Raw genomic sequence first — 20,224 nt, 5'->3', positions numbered from 1 at the left:
TTATGATAATGGACTCCATGAAAAGGTGATGAACAGCTCATGTTACAAGTTGCGGTTTGTTTTTCTGTTAAGTGGGAGAAACAGTAGGGAAGTGAGTGGGAATGGGAACCTTACAGACATAACTATGCACGTTACACACTTTCTAAAGTGCCTGCAACAGTAATGTGTCCTTGTATCTATCATTGTCATTTGTTTATTATGCATTTTGTGAATTTCAGTCTGAATCTAAGCTTTTCAATGGCTCTGAGAAGGACATCTCTTTGTCTTCAAGCAAGCTTACAAAAAAAGAATCTCTCAAGGTGAATTAATTTCCAAGTAACTTCTCATGGACTATAAATGCATTCACATAGTTTTACCGTGTTCTCTAACAAGAGGATAAAAATGCCACGTAGTGATGAGACCTCTATGAAATATTTAAGTATTGTGAGAAGTAGTGGTGTTGATTCTCTTCAAATCTTATTCTACTGTTACTTGAGTATGGGCTTCTGTATTGCAGTCATTAAGATGGCACAAGATTGTAGGATAACTCAGAAAATTACAGGATAATTCAGGTTGCCAGGGACCTCAGGATATCTACATGCAATGAAATGACAAATTGAATTATCAAAGCTACAATTTGCATGCAGTACCTGTGTTTTTTCTACTACTTTCTTCCCTCTGTGTTGTAACAAGACCAAACTCCACTCTTTGGCAGATGTCATGTCAGGAGAAATATAAAATTATTTGCCTCTAAAACAGGCAGATATATTGCTACAGACTTCTGCTGGGGAGGAAAGTAATTGTTGGGTAAAGACTACTGATCAGAGACTACTGTAAATCTGAATCTGGCCCAAATTTGGTTTTGTACTTTACACTAGGAAAGGAAGGGGGGAAAGGGGTTTTTGTGCTCTGATTTCTGGCTTATGGCTGTAGAACTGTAAATATTTTTATTATTATTTACAGGTTCAAAAGAAAAATTACAGAGAAGAAAAGAAGAGAGCTACAAAAGAATTACTTAGCACTATTACAGACCCATCAGTTATTGTTATGGCTGACTGGCTGAAGGTCAGAATCCAAGTGTGAAACCTGAGTTGAAGACAGAGCAGCTGCTTTCTGACCAGAATAGAAAAGGCTCAATCTTTTACTTGCCGTTAATGTTTTTCTACAAGCACAGCAGCCACTAATTTCTACAAGCACAGCAGCCACCTGTGCTCAAATCCTAGGGGAATAATAGAGGAACCTAGCTCCCACTTACCACAGTCACCATAGTCATATGCATCTTGTGTGTATAGCCATTAACTTCAGATGAGTTTGGTTTACGATTCTTAATTTGTCTTTTACACTTTGAATTGAAGCCCTGTTACATCTGTAACAATAGTGAAAATGGTTCAGTCATATATAGATATTTGAATAGTTTTCTTTGTGTATTTCTGGTAGTTTTTCCTTTCTTCTCTTGAGATCTAACTGTACTCTAATACTGGTACAAAAGGTGAGGAATTAATTTCTCAAAGATAGCAGTGCCATCAACAGTAGTGCCATTTATATATTTGTATGTAATTCCTTAAATTTGTAAATATATTCCTTGGAAATTGTACAAGAGAAGAGATCTGTTACCCATTTTTGTAGTTAGCTCCAAACAATAGCGTCTCTGGAAAATTTTCTCCAGTTTTTTCAAAAATTAATCTAAACAGGCTAAAACATTGCTCAGAGGTCAAGTTGGCATTTAGTCCTACAGACACAGAAGTAATTAAAATCCAGAGTTGACAGAACTGATGCAAGCAATCTAATCAAATGTGCAAATTCAGGAACTTGAAAGGATCTTGTATGTCACATATGAGTTGAACTAACAGCTGTTAAAAGAGGTTTTATCTAAGAAATTAAAGTGTATCTGAGTTATTTTTGTGAATATCCTATTTTTCTTATCAGACATCTGCCCTGTTTTCAGACGAACTCTGTTTCCAAAGATTATCCTATCTTCATGCTAGTCATAAAATATGTTCCAGATAGGAAAACTCATGAAAGTTTCAGATGAATGGTCATACTTCCCCTATCTGGATGTTTGTATACCTGCTTATAGAATAAGTATTGATCACGAAAGAATAGAAGCGTGACCACTGAAATTGTACCTTTGTATTGTCTTTGATAAACCTGGATAAACTTTTGATAGACCTGATAAACTTTGCTTGAAATAAAAACTAATAAATAATTTCAATATTAATTTTGATAAGAGAGGTGGCTTTGGTATTGACTTCATTGAGATATAACTGTAACTATTTGTCTTCTAGATTCGTGGTACCTTGAAAAGCTGGACCAAACTGTGGTGTGTACTGAAACCAGGAGTGTTGCTTGTTTACAAAACCCCCAAAAATGGCCAGTGGGTAGGAACAGTGCTCCTGAACGCTTGTGAACTCATTGAGAGGCCTTCTAAAAAGGATGGCTTTTGTTTCAAACTTTTTCATCCTTTGGAGCAGTCCATATGGGCTATAAAGGTTAGTGGCAGAATATATGGTTCCTAACGGATGACTAGCATTAGCCAGCTATGAGTAAAGACAACATTCATAAAAGCTGAACTGCATTTTTCTGCTATAACTTTAATAGTTTGTTTATTCTGAATATAAGCCTTCAACATCTAATCTTCTTCATCACAGAAAGTATTTGATTTATGCTGCTCTATATACTTAAATAGCTTCAGAAGTGTGTTGTGCAGATGGATGCCATTAAAAAGGTTAATGTCATCACTGGCAATCATGTAAGCAGAAGGAATGAGTGTGTAACATTGTATTTTACACAAATTGAATCTTAAAAATTAAGGAAGGAAGTGATTTGCCAAAATGAAAGAGTTGAGATGTGCTAAAAACATTTCTTGGTTTACAACCCTATATGCATGTAATAAAATGTCAGCCTTATTAAATTTCCTTGTAAGAGCAAGCATTCAGATGACTTCCTTTGCAATAATAGCTTATTTTGCAACTTGTTAGCCAATTGTGTTCCTTTTTGGCTACAGTTTTAGGAAGATAAGTGTTTTCCTTCAGTTCTGATGTCTGTTTGCTTTAACATACATGGCGTAATATTGTGAGCAGCTCTTACCTATAAGTGCTGAAAAGCACAACGTGTTCTGCACAGCGAAGTTTTATTTCAATTTCTTGTAAAAGTCTTTAATATTTGCTACTACTCATTGTTAATACTGTAGTAAACAGACTATTGTAGTCCTTGTTCTGTATTTGCACATGGAGAGGGAGTGCGGAAGCACAGCACAAGTGAGCATATTTACGTCCTGAAATGACATGTTGCTTTAGATGAAATTACCGTACAATATTAGAACCCTTGTCTTAATAAATTAATTATGCCCTCTGCAACATACATCTTGAGATAGCTACTAATTGTGAGATTATATCTTCTGAATCTTAAACTGATAGAGATGTGCTGTCACATCTGTAGAATATGCTGCACTGAATTTATCTTCCTTATCTCTCACCGGGAAATCAGTCAGCTAGTATAAATCCTGATGTGTGTTTGTGGTCTTTCTGAATTGTTATCTAATGTTATCTAAATTTACCAAATTTAAATCGAATCTTTTGTAGCTGCTTTTGAATGATTTTATTTTAATATTGCTTAAGGGAGGACTTTTCACTAATTAGTGGTGATCTCACATTTGCAGAACACAAACTTCATATCCTTTTTCAAAGCTATAGGGTTTGGTGTTAATGTGCTTTAATTATTTATGTTCATGTATACATACATTGCAAAGTGGTGGCCTGTCTGCAGAAGATCACAAATCAGTCTTATATTTCTTTATTGCTTGGCAATGAGAAATGGATTTGTTTGTTTTTTTAACTAGATATTTAGAATTTAGAGGACATACCCCACCAGATTTTTACTTTTTTAAGGTAGGTCAAATTTTGAACCTGAACAAGTTGATATTGTCCATTCTAAATGTGCTGAGAGCTGGAGTGGCGTTTGTTCATTTTGGTATGGCTATTTGCAGTTGAGAATTACTGGATTTAATTAGATGAAAGGCCTTGAAGTTTGAAACCTTTTTCTGCCTTGTTTACCTAGTCACTTATAATGTCCTAGTTACAGATTTATTATCCTGAGGCAAACTTTTATAAGCATAATAGCAATTGGCTGATTTACAGAGTAGATCTACCATAACAAGCCTGAAGTCTAAGGCGAAATGAGCCTTGTTTGCAGTCAGTTCAGGAAGATGACATTGCAAGAAACACTTATGCAGGTGTATGTACTGCAGGAGATTTTCTCACTTGAACACACTTCCCATGGTGTGTCCTTCTGGCAGACTGCAAATTCTCTTCTGCAGTAGTTTGTGGCCAGTCACTTCAAACGCTCCCTTAAGCCTGTTGCTGTGGTCTTTGATGTTCCTCCTGTACTCTGAGGTAGCTGATGCACTGTACCTTGTTCTGTCTTCCTCATGTGCCCATTCCTGATGCCATTTCAGTTTTCTAAAATTAATAACTAGAAAAGTTACTGCAAATAATTTTTCATCAGTAAATTTAGTCAAATGTGACTGCTTATCAGCTTTTATTGCTTTCTCTGAATGTTCATGGCATTTGAGTTTTATTGTCATGATTATTCTGTAGAAAGTAAACGTCAAAGTTTTTTTAATCTAGTGGAATTTTTAATTTGTCCGTTACCTTTTATTGCAGTAGTTGTACCTTCATTTTGTCAGGAACATAGACAGCTTAAATAAAGTCACCTAACAAATGGAAACTAATGTCTGTCTTGTACAGAACAGTAACATACTGAAAATTGATTTTGAAACCATAATGGGCGATATCAAAGAAAAATGTTCGGTGCTTTTGGAACAGTAATCAATTACAGGAAATCAAGATCCATGAGCAGTTATTCCAAAATAAGTCAACCTACTTGAATGTTCACTGCAAATTATTCATTCAGTTTTAATCATTGTATTGTCAAAGCACCTAGGGGAGTATAACTTACTTGCGTTAAAAAAAAAAAAAAAACAACCCCAAACACCAAAATCACACTTAATCTCTAAATGATGTTTGGTACCGAGTAAGTAGCATACTCTGCATGCTCGCAGTATAACCCTAAAGGGGAGATCTCACGGGCAGAGGTCTGCCCTTAGTCTGTGCCCTGTGACCTGAGAGTTTCGAGGACTTGTGATGACTGAGGCCTTTGCGCAGCGCTGGTGCACCCACAGTGTCGCAGTCACCTCTGTGCAACGCCCCAGCACCTGATGCTGCCCTGCGCAGAGGTGCTTTAACCTCCCCAGGGGCCCGGTGAGAGTGAGACCTCTTCCTTTCATGCCCGCCCTCGGGGCAAGTAGTGCTCATGCATGGGATTGTCCCTCCTACTCTTTGTTACCCACTAACTCCTAATCCCTGTGTTGCCACGCCACTGAACACTTTTCATAGGCACACCTTTCCACTCACTTGGAGGGAGACTGAGGTTTGGAATCTTTATTCTAACATCCAAGTTGCTGTTCCTCCATACTGACTATTCGGGAGTTTCTGAACATCATTTACACCAGCACTAGCTTGCCTGTATTGGTATTTAAGTGCCACCAAGACTCCTTGTTATTTGCCTCTTGCCCTCAGAAGTGTTCTGGCTGTTTCATTTGCTTGCTTCTAAAATATCTGCCTTTATCTGCTTTTGCTCAAAACTTCTGCTGGCTTTCCAGTTCCCTCTTCTAAGCCTTTTAATGGCTTTTCATTAGGCTTCTCTGGGGGACATCAATCCAGACCAAAATGGTTAACTCATCAGTTAGGCAGGCTTAACCCAGCTTTCAATGATAGCTTCAAGTATGTTTAATACAGCCCTCTTTGCCTACCAGTTGTCTTAAAGTTACCGTAGGTAAACCTTTTTTGAAGGTGCTTTAAAATGGTTGGTTAGCATTTTATTCCAAAATGAAGCTCAACAGAAATGGAAAGGTCTTTTGGATTTTTTTTTCTTCCTTTTAATTTGTGAAATAGTGAAAATTAAACTTCGGCATTCGACATCTTCTGTGTGTCTTTTATTGAATATAATGTCATAACCACCTGCTGATACCCTTTATAGAGAGGCTTAAGCATCTAAATGTCTCTTATAGACGTGGGCATTTTTAAATTGTTTTATTTTTTTCTTATTTAAATGCCAAGCCTACAGTTAGGCACCCAGATATTTTCTGGACTTGACTACTGGTTAGATAGTAGAAGTTGAAGGGAAAGCAGGGAGGGAGAAAGGATGAATGGGTTCCTACAGCAATATATAGTGTTTAAGTGGGAGGAGTTATTTCCATTTTATTTAAATTTTGATTGACTTATTTGTCTTCTGAAGACAGACAAAAATCATGCAGTTCTGGAGCACAGGATGCTGCTGAGACATCAGACACATTGTAATGTAAAATAAGCTTGAAGTGGATCACTGAAGAGGGCCTCCCATTCTCTGCAGGAATTCGGTTGTCCCTTGTGTCTCTCTGTGCTATGAACTGTAGCATCATTTTATGAATTGAGAGGAACTTTTGCTCTCATCAAGTACGAATGGGACTGCAGGGGGAAGAGCCAGCTGCTGTACAAATTGGGGTCTTCTACTAGGCAGCATTTGTTGTAAATCAGTGCTCTTAAACCACCTCACAGACGTGACTCTGGTTTTCAATCTTTCATCTTCAGCTGAACTGCTGAGCTGAAGAGAAATAGCTTGGCCCTTGTGATCTCTCTACACCTGCCTGCAGGAATCCCTGGACAGTGAGGGACTCCATAGCGTTCTTTTTGATGCTTTTGTCCTCCTGCTATAAGTAGCATCAGCAGATCATTTCCAAGTTCCTATGCCAAGTCTGATTTACAAAAAAAAAAAAAAAAAACAAACAAACCCCACCAAAAATTATTTGAATCCCAAAGACCGTTCTTTTTAAAGTGAAGTTGAATTGGGACCTATGCTTAGAATGAAGTTTTTGAAGAAGAAATCCAGTAAAAGAGGGCTGTCCATCTTTCCATTCATGTCTTCATTAGATGTCGCTGAGTGACAGTAAATAGCCCTGCAGTGTGTCAGCTTGTTATTACATTGAATGATAAACTGCAAAATTGAATTAAAATATCTGATGCTGTTGCTTGTTTTGTGTATTTCAAGGGTCCCAAAGGTGAAGCAGTTGGTTCTATAACTCAACCGTTGCCCAGCAGTTATCTGATCATCCGAGCCGCTTCAGAATCAGATGGTAAATAGATATTTCAATGCTTTTCCACAGTGATGGCAGTTAGTTATTAGAAAGAGATGGCTTCAGTTGTCTTAACGTGTCTGTTACAGCACTGTGACTACAGTTTCATTGCTGCTAAGGTTCTCTCTAATTTAGTGCATTCACTTGTGTTGTTACTAGAAGTTTTTCATGGTTATTTAAATGAAAATTTTGACCCGAAGAAACTGTCATTGAACTCCTTGCAGTTTCCTTGTGTTGGCTGGACAGAGGAGAGGGAAGGGGTTATTTCAGATTTAACTATATTAATGTATGTCTAAATACTCAAACTAGTTCATTTCTAAAGCGCTAATGTGGTCAAACTTTCTTTCTCATGAAAGCATTTGTGTATTATAAAGTGCAGCAGTTGCATAGAGTTCTAGTATATTCTGAGGGAATTTTTTCCTACTTTTGTAACACTCTGTCACTGGGAAGGTGAAGGTCAATATCAATGTACCCATCTTCAATGGTTACAATGTGGAAACAAAATTTAGGACTGTTGTGTAACCTTTTTACCAGCTGCTTTCCTTTTACTGGTTAATTAAGCATACCCCTGCAGACTTTAAAAGTAGGACTCTATTTGCCTTCTATAGTGAAAAATGGATTAGATACATGGAAATGAAGAAATAAGGAGTGGAAAGAATGCACAAATTTGTTTAGTTACTTTTTGCCCAAAAAAAAAGTTAGAATGTCTGCTATTTCATATTGAAATCGCATTTTGTTGTAGTTTAGCCCTGCTCAGGACTAAGCTACACAGTCTCTTTTTCACTCCCCCCACCCTCTGAGGGAATAGGGAGGGATAATATAAGAAAAAGGCTCGAGGTCTGAGATAAGAACAGGGAGAAATCCTTAAAGTTACCATTATGGGAAAACAGACTCGACTTGGGGAAAAGTATTCATTTATTTCTAAAACCAAAGCAGGATCATGAGACAGAGAACAAGATAACGTCCCTCCACCCCTCCCTCTTCCCAGGCTTAACATTATCTCTACTACCTTCCCCCCCGCAAGCGGCACAGGGGGAAAGAGGGAATGGGGGTTGTGGTCAGTTCATCACGCGTTGTTTTATGCCACTGCTTCCTTGTTGGGGGAAGAACTCACATTCCTCCCCTGCTCCATTGTGGGGTCCCTCCCACGGGCTGCACTCCTTTATGCAACTGCTCCGGCGTGGGTCATTTCTTACACAGGGTGCAGTCCCTCAGGAATCAGGTGCCCCAGTGCAGCCCCTCCATGGGCCACAGCCTCCTTCAGGCATCCACCTGCCCCAGCGTGGGGTCCTCCCAACGTGGGGGCTGCAGGTGAATCTCTATTTTATATTGAAGAGAAGGAGAAGAGGAGGAGGAGGCTCCACAGAGACCTTATAGTGGTCTTCCAGTACCTCAAGGGGGCCTACAAGAAAGATGGGGAGAGGCTGTTCAGTAGGGCCTATTGTGATAGGACGAGGGGTAATGGTTTTAAAATAGAAGGAGGTAGACTTAGATTGGATATTAGGAAAAAATTATTTACAATGAGGCTTGTAGAACACTGGAACAAGTTGCCCAGAGAGGTGGTGGATGCCCCATCCCTGGAAATGTTCAAGGCCAGGCTGGATGAGGCTCTGAGCAACCTGTTCTAGTCAGGGATGTCCTTGCTCCTTGCAGGGGGGTTGGACTAGATGACCTTTGAAGGTCCCTTCCAACCCTAACCATTCTATGATTCTATGATTCTGCTCCTCCATGGACCTTCATGGGCTGCAGGGGGACAACCTGCTCCACCATGGTCGTCACCACGGGCTGCAGGGGAATCTTGGCCAGGAGCTGCATTACTCCTCCCCCTCCTTCTTCACTGACCTTAGCATCTGCAGCTGTTCCTCTCTCAAAAAATTCTTCACAACAGGCAGCCAGATGCCTCTCAGGTTCTCTTTACTTCTCATCTCCTCTCCACTTCTTGCAGCTGGGCCAGGCCCAGCTGGCTGCCCAGCGGGAGGCCAGAGGGTGAGGCCTGCAAGGCCCACAAGGCTTGTGCCTCCCCCTCTCTGCCCCTACTTCAGCTTTTTCACATCATCTTTTTTTTGTTTGTTTGTCTGTTTTTCCCCTTCTTAAATGCATTATCACAGAGGCATTATCACAGAACATTCTGCTACCAGTTGGCTCAGCCCTGGCCAGCAGTGGAATGGCCCTAGGCCTGGCTGAGTCCACTGGACAAGGGGGAAACTTCTAGCACCCTCTTGCAGAAGCTGCTGCTGTAGCCACACCTCACTAAACAAAACCAACACACATTTATATGCTATCATTATAGCTCCTTTTCTACATTGTTATTATATTACATGAGCAAATTTTACCAACTGATGCACTTACTTAGTCTTCAAAACTAGAGAAGGGCTGCAGGCATCTTTGGAGGAACTGAACAGTCAAGGCCTGGGTGGAACCATACTTGCATTAAGGAAGAAATGCTGGAATGTGCTCTAACAGAGTCATGGTTTACCTAGCTTGTTCACCCTGAAGTATCCTTTGTACCAGAGCTGCATAGTTGTGAATTGGTTTTGTGTCCCCAACAGATTATAAAATCCAGTGCGTGTAATATGGAACAACTCTGAAATGTGTCTTCACAGGCAATATAAGCAGACCCAAAAGGATTGTGAAATTAGGAAATTGAAGTTTTATAGTTCAGTTAAATCCTTAATTTTAGTCTAATAATAAACTTGTCTTTAGGCAGGTGTTGGATGGATGCTTTGGAGCTGGCACTGAAATGTTCAAGTCTGCTTAAACGTACGATGATTCGAGAAGGTAAAGAACATGATTTGAACTCTTCAGCAGACAGTACTCATGTCTCACTCTATGGTCTGCTTCGTGCTAACAACTTGCACAGTGGAGAAAACTTACCGTAAGTGTAATTAATAATTAATTATTATACCTGATTGTCCTTTTGCAGAACCTTGTAGTGATAACATTTTTACAGGGAGAATCTCTTTCTAAGGTTACAGTTCTTCTTGCTTCTAAATTTTCTTTATATGCCTTATTTGCACTGTATTTTATATTGTATGTGGAGAAAAAGAAAATATCTTTTTTCAAGCGAAGTTTGGCCCAAGGAACTCGAAGTTGAATATCACATCAGTAAGTTTAAGTACTTAGTTAAACTGTTTTAATTTTTGTATCTTGAAGTTGATTAGCTTCACCTGAAGATAAGTAGTTTAGTACATGTCACAAAAGTTGGTAGATATGAATATAAGTTGCTGTTCTTTGATGAAAGAAATGAGTAATCCTATCGTTATTTAAATGTTTTCAGCATGTCTCAGCTTTGAGTCATTGGATGGATGAATAATGATTCAGTCATCCTATTATTGTATTAAAGTAAAGGCACAGAAGTTGAAATTGTGTAGTATCACCTGGTATCTAATGTCTGAGTGCCCTTGAGTAACTCCCTGTTTATTTCAATAAAGACTTTCATCCAGATTTTTGGGACCATAAGCTTTTGTGAAAATATATTATTAAGCAAGCATGGTGAATGAATGGTGTTTTCAAATACTTCAGTTGTGGTACCAAAGTGCACTAGAGAATATGAAAGATGTAGTCATTTATTTGAAATAATTGGGTCTGAAGCTTGCACTATGCACAGTTTCTCTCAGTAATCTTCCACTAATTCAGTGTACATTCAGGTGAACATAAATTTATTTCAAATAATCGTTCCAGTCTGTGAAGATTTAGCTGCCCACCTGTCTTGGGTGGGCAGGAATTTTGTACTGCTGTTAAGAGTATGCTCCTGTATGTGAGACAGAAGACCTAGACTGGGAGAAATGCAGTTCTTTCTGGCGTAGATAGTCTGAGAAAAGCACAGAAACAGCAAACTATTGCCTCCAGCCTAGATTCAAGGCCCTATCCAGATGACCAAGCATCCTCAGCTACAGTTTTGCTCCTTCTGTTATCTCATGGAAACAATAAAACTGCTGTGTACAATTCAGATGGAGATCTCTGTTCGTGAATAGTAGTTTAATATCAGCAGCTGGCCCAGATTATAATCACAGCAATTATCTACAACTGTTAAGTCTAATTAAGACTAATGGTTTAATTAAGTAGATCTTTGGAAAGAGCATATTCTAAGAGTATTCAGTGTGCTTAACTATCTAAGCAACAAAACCTGCAGACCAAGTTTAAATGGAGTTGGCAGGAAAGGGAGAAAAAAAGGTGAAAGCAATTTTAGCTTCAACTGAAAGATAGCATTTTTAAGTATGTTAATAAGAAGAGGAAGTTCAAGGAAACATTGGACAGATGTTTGTTGAAGATGGTCACCTGACAAATAGGGATGAAGAAAAAGCGGAGACATTCAATGCTTTTTTTGCCTCAGTCTTTAATAATACTGGTAGACCCTGGGCTGCCTGTGGAGGACCACAAGTGCAGGAACAGTGACTTTCTGTGTGTGGACACTGAAATTGTAAGAGACCAGTTGTATCAACTGAAAGTTCCTAAGTGCATGAGGCCTGATGGGATTCACCCCGGAGTACTGAAGGAGCTAGTGCATGTTATGGCAGGACCCTTCTTGATCATCTAGCAAAGGTCTTGGGAGTCTGGGGAGGTCCCTGCTGACTGGAAGCTAGCCAACATGATTCCACTTTACAAGAAGAGCTTGAGGGGAAGACCCAGAAAACTACAGACCTGTTAGTCTAAACTCAGTTCCTGAGCAAATTATGAAGATCATACTGGGTGCTACTGAAAGACATTTCAATCAACATGGATCCACAAAGGGAAAGTCCTGTTTAACTAATCTAATATCCTTCTGTGATAAGGTCACCTGCCTAGTGGATGAAGGGAAGGCAGTGGATGTAGTTTTCTTCTGGATTTTAGTATGGCTTTTGATATGGTCGAGAAGGCTGCTGTGAGAGATAAATTGTCCAGGTGTGAGATGAGCAAGTTCAAAATGCACTGGCTGAAGAACTGGCTGAATGGCAGGGCTCAAAGGGATGTAGTAAATGAGGCTACATCTGACTGGCAACCAGTCATCAGTGGTGTTCCTCAGGGCTCAATACTAGGGCCTGTTCTGGTCAATGTTTTTATCAATGACCTGGATGCAGGAGTTGAATGCACCATAGGCAAGTTTGGTGATGATACCAAACTAGGAGGTGCTGTTGATTCTCTCGAGGGACAAGAGGCCTTGCAGAGGCATCTAGATAGATTGGAGCACTGGGCAATCATCAGTGGCATGAAATTTAACAAGAACTAATGCCAGCTTCTGCACCTGAGACAGAGTAACACCAGACACAAGTATAAATTGGGAGAGGAGTGGGTGGAGAGCAGCCCTGCAGAAAGGACTCTGGGGATGCTGGTTGACAGTAGGCACAATATCCACTGTGCCCTGGCAGACAAGAGGGCAAAACACATCCTGGGGTACATCAAACACAGCATAACCAGCCTGTGAAAAGAGGTGATTATCCTGCTGCATTCAGCGTTGGTACAGCCTCACCAGGCATCCTGTGTGTGGTTCTGGGTCGCACAATTTAATAAGGATGTGAAGATCCTTGAATGTGTCCGGAGGAGGGCAGCGAAGCTGGTGAAATGTCTGGAAGGCATGTCCTGTGAGGAGCAGCTGAGGACTTAGGGCTTGTCTAGTTTGGAGAAAAGGAGGCTGAGGGGCAACCTCATTGCTCTCTCCAGCTTCCTGAGGAGGGGAAGTGGAGAGGGAGGTGCTGATCTCTTCTCCCTGGGATCCAGGGATAGGATGCGTGGGAATGGTTCAAAGCTGCATCACAGAAGGTTTAGACTGGACATTAGGAAGCATTTCTTTACTGAGAGGGTGGTCAAACACTGGAGCAGGCTTCCTAGAGAGGCGGTCAATGCTCCAAGCCTGTCAGTGTTTAAGAGGCATTTGGACAGTGCCTTTAGCAGCGTTCTTTAAATGTTGGTCAGCCCTGAGGTTGTCAGGCAGTTGGACTAGAAGGCCACTGTAGGTCCCTTGGTACATTTGACAGTTCAGTGAGAAGAATACATTCTGTATGTTTCCAATTAAGCTGATTTGCAATTTTACTCTGTATTTTGTTAATATCTTGGTTTAGAAACATGAAATTATTGTGTGAAGTTGAAGATTCATTTAGTCTTTTTTGTAGGTTAAATGACAGTGAAATTGAAAGGCATCACTTTAAAGATCAAGATATGTACTCCGACAAATCTGATAAGGAAAATGACCATGACCATGAGGAATCTGATAATGATGGATTGGGGAAAAGCGAAGAAAGCGATAGTGACACATCAGAGCGACAGGACGATTCTTACGTCGATCCAGAACCAATTGATATCAAGGAAACTACTTATGTAGAACAGAGTCATGAAGAACTTGGGGAGGTAAAAGTGCTGTTGATGCAGTGAGCGAGCAGCTTCTCCAAATAGAAAGCTGATACGCTTGAAAGCTGACGTGCAGGATTGTCTTTCTTATTTTCAGCAATAATGAGGAGGAAAAAGTCCTGTTCACCCACGTTCTGCTCTGCTTTGCCACTCTTGTGCTTGTGCCTGAGATTTTGACAGAGATCATGAGATTTATCTCGAGTATTGCTCAGACAGAAGGTGTTCAGTTTGAAAGGGCCACCTGCAGAAGTTGACCATGTCTACCTGTCCATTCATTGTTATTTCTATTTGGTTTTTATTAACTTACTCCTGTTTTTTTTAAAATAAAAAATCTTCAAGTTGAAGATTTTAGTGCAAGCTGACACCTCTGTTTTTCTATTGCAAGAGAGGAGTTAAGCAACTGTGAGGTCTGCAGAATTCAGTGGAAGGCTTGCGGTGTTTTTGATGTCACCTTGCATTCTAATATGATGCCCCAGAGCTGCTATTCTACTTCTGCAGGTTGTCTTACATATCTACATAGGCTAATATGAGAGGAATTTGTATGTTTTGCTTCCTGTAAAGATACCAAAAAACTTAGTAACAGAAATTGAGATCATCTTTTTCAGGAATCTCCCCTTTCTTCTTAAGTGCCAACTATGAGATTTTTTTTTTCGTACCTATGGGACATAAATATTTCTTCCTTTATTGCTTCCTAGTATTGTTTCTAGAAGAAGCATTAGTTTAGGAAAAGTTGGGTTTATGTTGACAATAAATTCTTGAGCATGCGTTTTAGAACTGTTCTGGAAAGAAGCTTTTCTTTGCTTTTGATTTCAGAAACTGTAAGGAAGAATATCTCCCTTCTTGGACAGAAAGGAGCACATTGGAGTGTGGCTGCTGGTACTTACCCCTAAGTAGTGGTTTTCTTTAAGGAAAACCACTGATGGTATTGTCTGGTCAAGACAGTGAAAAACATAAATGAGGCAGCTTTCATGGTAGCAAAAAGTTCATAGAATGAGCAGCCCTTTGATGTATAAATCCTGCACATGAGAACACAGGGTAATGTACTTGATGCCTAGAGAAGGACTATGGGAGCTTTCTGAACAACATTCTAAGTCAATTTTTTCTATTTTAGAGCTGATGAAAACAAATGCAGTTTTTAATGCTGAATAATATATTTATAATACTTCACTAAAGATGTATCATAAGTGTATTTAGAGAAACTTGGGTTTTTTTCCCATAGTTGCTTCAGCTTGAGTCATTCATTTTACGTATCCATTTTCCATTCTCATTGCATCTTTAGAATATGTTGACTTGTCTTCTGGAGGATTATTTTCTTTCTCCTTTCTGTAAATATTTTGTTCACCCTAGGCAGGGGAGGCTGCTCAGACAGAAGTAGTGTCAGAAGAAAACAAAAGCCTGATCTGGACACTGCTGAAGCAAGTCCGGCCAGGAATGGACTTGTCCAAGGTTGTACTGCCTACATTTATCTTGGAACCTCGTTCTTTCCTGGACAAGCTGTCTGATTACTACTACCACGCAGACTTTCTGTCCGAGTGAGTCAATCCTGTCTCTGATTTCCGTTCTTTTTATTTTTTAAACTAAAATGGGGTAACAGTGTATGCTGAAGTGTTTGATCCAGTCTACTTAAACAACATTGTAGACTGCTTACAGTTTGAATATTTGTCTGACAATGTATCAGTCATCAGATATCCTTGTTTTCTGAAAGCTAACTGCCTAGGAGCTCATATGGTACATCTTGAAGTCTGGCCCCCCTGAGTAATAGCAATTGTGTTACAGACATTGCTGGTTTAGCTTTTGGATACTGATTAGAAGACTTCTCAAAATTAGTTTAATTTCTTTTTTCTAGGAGGCATATTTAAAATGGTAAAACAGTACCAGTTAACCTTTTAAATACAGTGTTAAGTTCCATTCATAATTATAGTTGCCTGCTCAAATGTAGCTAATAAATTTAAGACTGTAAATTAAAATATTATTCAACATTAAGTTCTGTATGTAAGTAGGCCAGTTCTCTGAAGTAGCACCTTTCATAAATGGAAGAACCTCAGTGGGGATGGAGCAGGATTTAATGTTACAAAGAACAGACTCTGTTATGGAAATACTGTTTCTGATTTTTGGTTTGATTTACGTTTTCAGACACTTATTTGAAAACTGAATCTTATGCAATCAGGCTGAAAGTTTTGCAGTACTGCAAATCACAAAATCTTTGGTTTAGTCAACTCGTAGATACAAGATATATCACAACAATTTATATCATGTTGTAATCGAAACAATATTGATATTTGATCTGTGTGTTCTGTTTGTTCCATAGAGCTGCTCTTGAAGAGAATGCTTACAACCGCATGAAAAAAGTAGTGAAGTGGTATTTGTCAGGATTCTACAAAAAGCCAAAGGTGTCCTGTCACATATTATTTTTGTCTTTGCTTTAGTCATTGTGTCTAGTTTCAGGGCTTAGGGCTGTGCTGGAGTAACTTTTTTGTTTTTAAATTATATTGTTATGTACTTTTTAAAAGCCTTTTTGGTCCCTAGCAATGCTTAAAATAGACTATATTCAATTGTTGGGTTTTTTCCCCTTGGAGCAGAAGTTGAACTAAACATTTTGTGATAAAGTTGAGCCAGTTCTGTTTACCATTCTTCAGTGATAATGTGCTGCAGTTGGAGCTTTACACTAAATATTCTGATTATAATCATGTTGATGGGAAACAATATTGAAAGAAGAAAGTACTTAGTACCTAACTGCAGACAAAAAGTCTGTAATAATTCTCCTACAAAAATTCTTATATTCTGTTTGTCCTTATGTGTAGCCTGGAATAGTTTAGCAGATACACTAAATTTATGTCAATTTCCTTAGAATTAAGAGCAGAGTAATTGAACATAATATTCAAATGATGAAATAAAGTACAATGTGCTTGAGCATATATATTAAGATTTTTTTGTACGTATGTCTTATCTTCAGTGACAGACTGATAAAGTATTTTGTAAGTTCCGTACCTGCATTGTACGGTGACTCTCTGTTCTGTTTCTGTTTAGGGACTAAAAAAGCCATACAATCCTATACTTGGTGAGACTTTCCGCTGCATGTGGATTCATCCAAGGACAAATAGCAAAACTTTCTACATTGCAGAACAGGTAGCTGCAATAACCAGCTCAAATATTTTGCAGAAAAATAAATACATCGAGTTTTTGTGGTAGACAAACAATGTGGCAGTTTCAGAAAATGGATTTAAGTGTATGACTAGTACCCTAAAAGCTCTCTTGGTGAGCGTAAGTTCTTTCGCAGATGTGTCTCAGTGTGTCTTCCTAAAGAGACAGAGAAATGTATTTCCAGTATTTATTTCTTCTTTCTCCAGTAAAAGTCAGGTGCTAATTTTCTTAACTCTTTAAGTTCAGTAAGAATGTTTGCTTGATCTTTATCTTTAAAGATTACAGTCGCGTTTTACGTATATTAACTGTATTCTAATATGTGTGACTTGAATTTTGCATTCTGTCATTACTAGCTCAAGGTTTATACTATGTTGCATGTTCTTTTTTTAAAAATGTGTGGTTTTTTCAACAGGTATCCCATCATCCTCCAATATCTGCCTTCTATGTTAGCAACCGCAAGGATGGTTTTTGCCTTAGTGGTAGCATTCTGGCCAAATCCAAATTCTATGGTAAATAATGGGTTGGGTTTTTTTTGTTTTTGTTTTACCTTTATTGAGAAGTATAAAGTAGGTGCAAATGAGCTGTGTTTTGTGGATAAAAGAAGAGTGATAGAAAAATCAGGGTTTCCATAATTGTATTATCCTTTCCTTACAAATTTTTGTTGCTGGTCTTCAGAATATTAATTTCTACCTTTGGAGTATTTTAATTTTTAATTGGAGATGATGTGTATTTACAGTGGCTTCACTAGACAGGTTATATTGCAATGCTAAATATACTGATGTTCTTAATTTTATTGCTCAGTTATTAAGAAATGTTGGCTGTTGTCTTGCAGGGTGAGAAATGTGATTTTCTGTCTTTGAATTTTAGGGAATTCATTATCTGCCATACTAGATGGAGAAGGACGGCTAACGTTCCTAAATAGGGGAGAAGATTATGTAATGACAATGCCATATGCTCATTGTAAAGGTAGTAGTTTTTTTTTTTATTCTCTAGATGACAAATTTATGAGAACAGAAGCTTATTGTTCTAAATAGTTCATTATTCTGAACAGTATACTGTGTTAGATTCAAGCTTGTCATCTGAGAAGAGTATTCTGAACATTAACTTTGATGGCTCTCGACTTCCACATATTTTATCAGGAGAAAAATACATCTATTGTTTAAGCAGTGATCTATTTTTTGGCACAGAAAAATTTTTTTTTTCATAAATAGTAAAAGCATAAATATAGCTATCTGTCATTACATGACAGTAATTTACTGTTTGAGTTACTTTTTTTTAAAGAACAGTTTTGAGCTTTTCCAGTATTTTCCTCTTGTAAACATAAGAGGCAATGTAGTATCTACCCCTCACTGTGTGATCTGAGTGTAAATCATGACCCTTTGTCTCTAATTTCACTATGAGAAATCAGTCAGTAGTTTGTAAAGCTTTCTTGGAAGGTCAGTGGTAGTACAAAATATATTGCTGATTTTTTAACTGTTACTTATTCATGTACCCATGTATTCTCTGACAGAATTTTCTTTCAGAAGCATTATAGTCAGCAACTATAATGTCTTCTTCACCATGCACATTCCCCTGTGTATGGTGAAAAAATCATTTGCACATGCATCCACTGTATGTAAAATATATTCAGTGTTAAAAAAGCTGGATCGCAGAGGGAAAGATAGTAATCATTGGAAAGAAAGTGAACTCAGCATTGTCAACCTTGTACTTCTGAAAATCTTTAGAGAGGTGATCAGTGTTGTCTTATATTGGTTTTCCAAGATCATCTTCGCCTGTGGTCTGACTGTATATACTGCTTCTGTTCAAGTGAAGTTTTTCTTTGCTCTTTTTGTCATAGACTTATTTTCCTGTCTTTAACCTCAAAAGCTTTCCCTCCTCCAATGATCTCCAGTAAGACTAAATACTACCCTTGCTAGAGCCAGCAGCATATGCTGCCAAATATATGTCTCAATAAACTGGTTTTCCTGCTTATCTGTAATTCACTTAGATCTTCTTGTTTCTGTTTGGGTTATTTTCTTATTTGGCAGAAAGATCATGTTTATCATTAGGAAAGGTCATCTGAAAAGATTATTTTTCCTCTGGCACAGATGTGTTTACTCTAGGAACTGTGCCCAAAGAACTTACGGGTTTTGTCTCATTCAGTTACAAATATCTATTTTAGCTGTTTGGTGGTTTGTTTTTTTTTGTTTTGGTTTGGTTTTTTTTGTTTGTTTGTTTTATTTTTGGTTTTTTTTTTTCTCTTGCAGGAATTCTTTATGGCACAATGACCTTAGAGCTTGGGGGAACAGTCAACATCACCTGTGAGAAAACTGGCTACAGTGCAACAATTGAATTCAAACTCAAGGTTAGTAAATGCTGTGAGTGGGCACAAGGAGAATGAGCAGAATGATAATTAAAAAAAAAATTAAAAAATCAGGTCACTCCTTAAATATGATCTGATGTATTATTGAATTGTCGTCTTATCTCTTTGGAAACTGAGGAATTTTCCTTTTAACTGCTACATATCCAGCTATGTGTATCTAGCAAATAGGGTTGTTCTGGTTTTTTTACCAAAAAAAAAGGAATTATATTGTCATCTCTTCTTTTAATGTATTCTTCTGGGTCTGGAGGTTTTGACTGAAACTTATAGTACTGTCTTCCTCTCTGGGGATAAGAGATGCAAACATGTTGCTCGTTGTCTGAATCTTAAGAACAACTCCAGTGGGGAAAAAGCAGTGATCTGTCTTATCTCCTGCAGTGGCAACACTAGGAAAGTGTAAGAACAGGGGAAGTGCTTAGTGACCTGATCAGCGGTTCAGGTATTTTGTGATTGTCATTAATATACCTTGGTGATTTTTAATTCTCTAAAAATGTTCAGGATCTTTTTAAAGTTCTGGAGAGCCCTTGAAGGACAACTCAGACCCAGGTTCCCGTTTTCCCTCCTGGCTAAAATTTAAGTTGCTTATGACACTTCGAATAAAGATGATGGGAAGGCTTTGGCTAACATTTCGATCAGCCTAATGCCCAGTGCTATACAGGCTATTTTTGGCAGCTGTGCTTGCTGTAAGAGCATCTCCCAACTCACAAAAGCTAAACAAAGGTTTCTGAACTACTTAGAGATGGCTTGTACTTCTGAAAAAATACATTTGCCATGTTTGAGGCAGAAACTGATTTAAAGATGAACAAACAGTTGTTAAGGAGAAGTGTGCACGTGGAGAGGGAAACTCTTCAGTTGAAATTATAGGGGAAACAGAAAAGTTAGGAGGCTGTGTTAATTGATATTTTGCCTCATCAGCCCACAGATACATGTACCAACGGTCAAAAATGCCAAAGAAAATCACGGGCAATAATTTTTGTTGTTGCTTCTGCAAAACTTGATCTCTAGTAACAAATGGTCCTTGGCAAAGTGGTGAAATTAGTGTAGAAAATGACTGTTTCCTTCAGGATAGCATTGTGTCACTGTTTTCTGCATTATTTTTTTTCTTTCCACATTTCTTAGAAAATGCTTTTGATCAGCAAATCTTCTGTGAAAATACAGCATGAGAGGACAACTTACTGTAGTTTTAGGTGTGATGGGGGGTTAAATAGGAAGAAGTCATAATATTAAAAGCCATCAGGGCTATTTACATCACACTT

General features: G+C 38.5%; 1 protein-coding gene across 7 annotated transcripts in view; it reads left to right on the top strand.

Moving 5' to 3' along the window:
- OSBPL8 (oxysterol binding protein like 8) overlaps positions 1-20,224 on the top strand; it is a 91,709-nt gene that overhangs the window by 62,270 nt on the left and 9,215 nt on the right. For all 7 annotated transcript variants that reach the window (XM_086749605.1, XM_086749596.1, XM_086749588.1 and 4 more), the window contains 12 exons: positions 219-299; positions 943-1,044; positions 2,265-2,468; positions 7,063-7,147; positions 9,851-10,022; positions 13,234-13,468; positions 14,816-15,000; positions 15,777-15,858; positions 16,496-16,594; positions 17,022-17,118; positions 17,477-17,575; positions 18,856-18,953. In XM_086749605.1, the coding sequence (XP_086605731.1) occupies positions 219-299; positions 943-1,044; positions 2,265-2,468; positions 7,063-7,147; positions 9,851-10,022; positions 13,234-13,468; positions 14,816-15,000; positions 15,777-15,858; positions 16,496-16,594; positions 17,022-17,118; positions 17,477-17,575; positions 18,856-18,953 (1,539 nt within the window). The remainder of the gene's footprint in view (positions 1-218; positions 300-942; positions 1,045-2,264; positions 2,469-7,062; positions 7,148-9,850; positions 10,023-13,233; positions 13,469-14,815; positions 15,001-15,776; positions 15,859-16,495; positions 16,595-17,021; positions 17,119-17,476; positions 17,576-18,855; positions 18,954-20,224) is intronic.

The sequence above is a fragment of the Chlamydotis macqueenii genome, chromosome 1, assembly GCF_036417535.1.
Source record: "Chlamydotis macqueenii isolate bChlMac1 chromosome 1, bChlMac1.mat, whole genome shotgun sequence".
Classification (NCBI taxonomy): domain Eukaryota; kingdom Metazoa; phylum Chordata; class Aves; order Otidiformes; family Otididae; genus Chlamydotis; species Chlamydotis macqueenii.
This window is presented reverse-complemented; position numbering and strand designations above follow the sequence as displayed.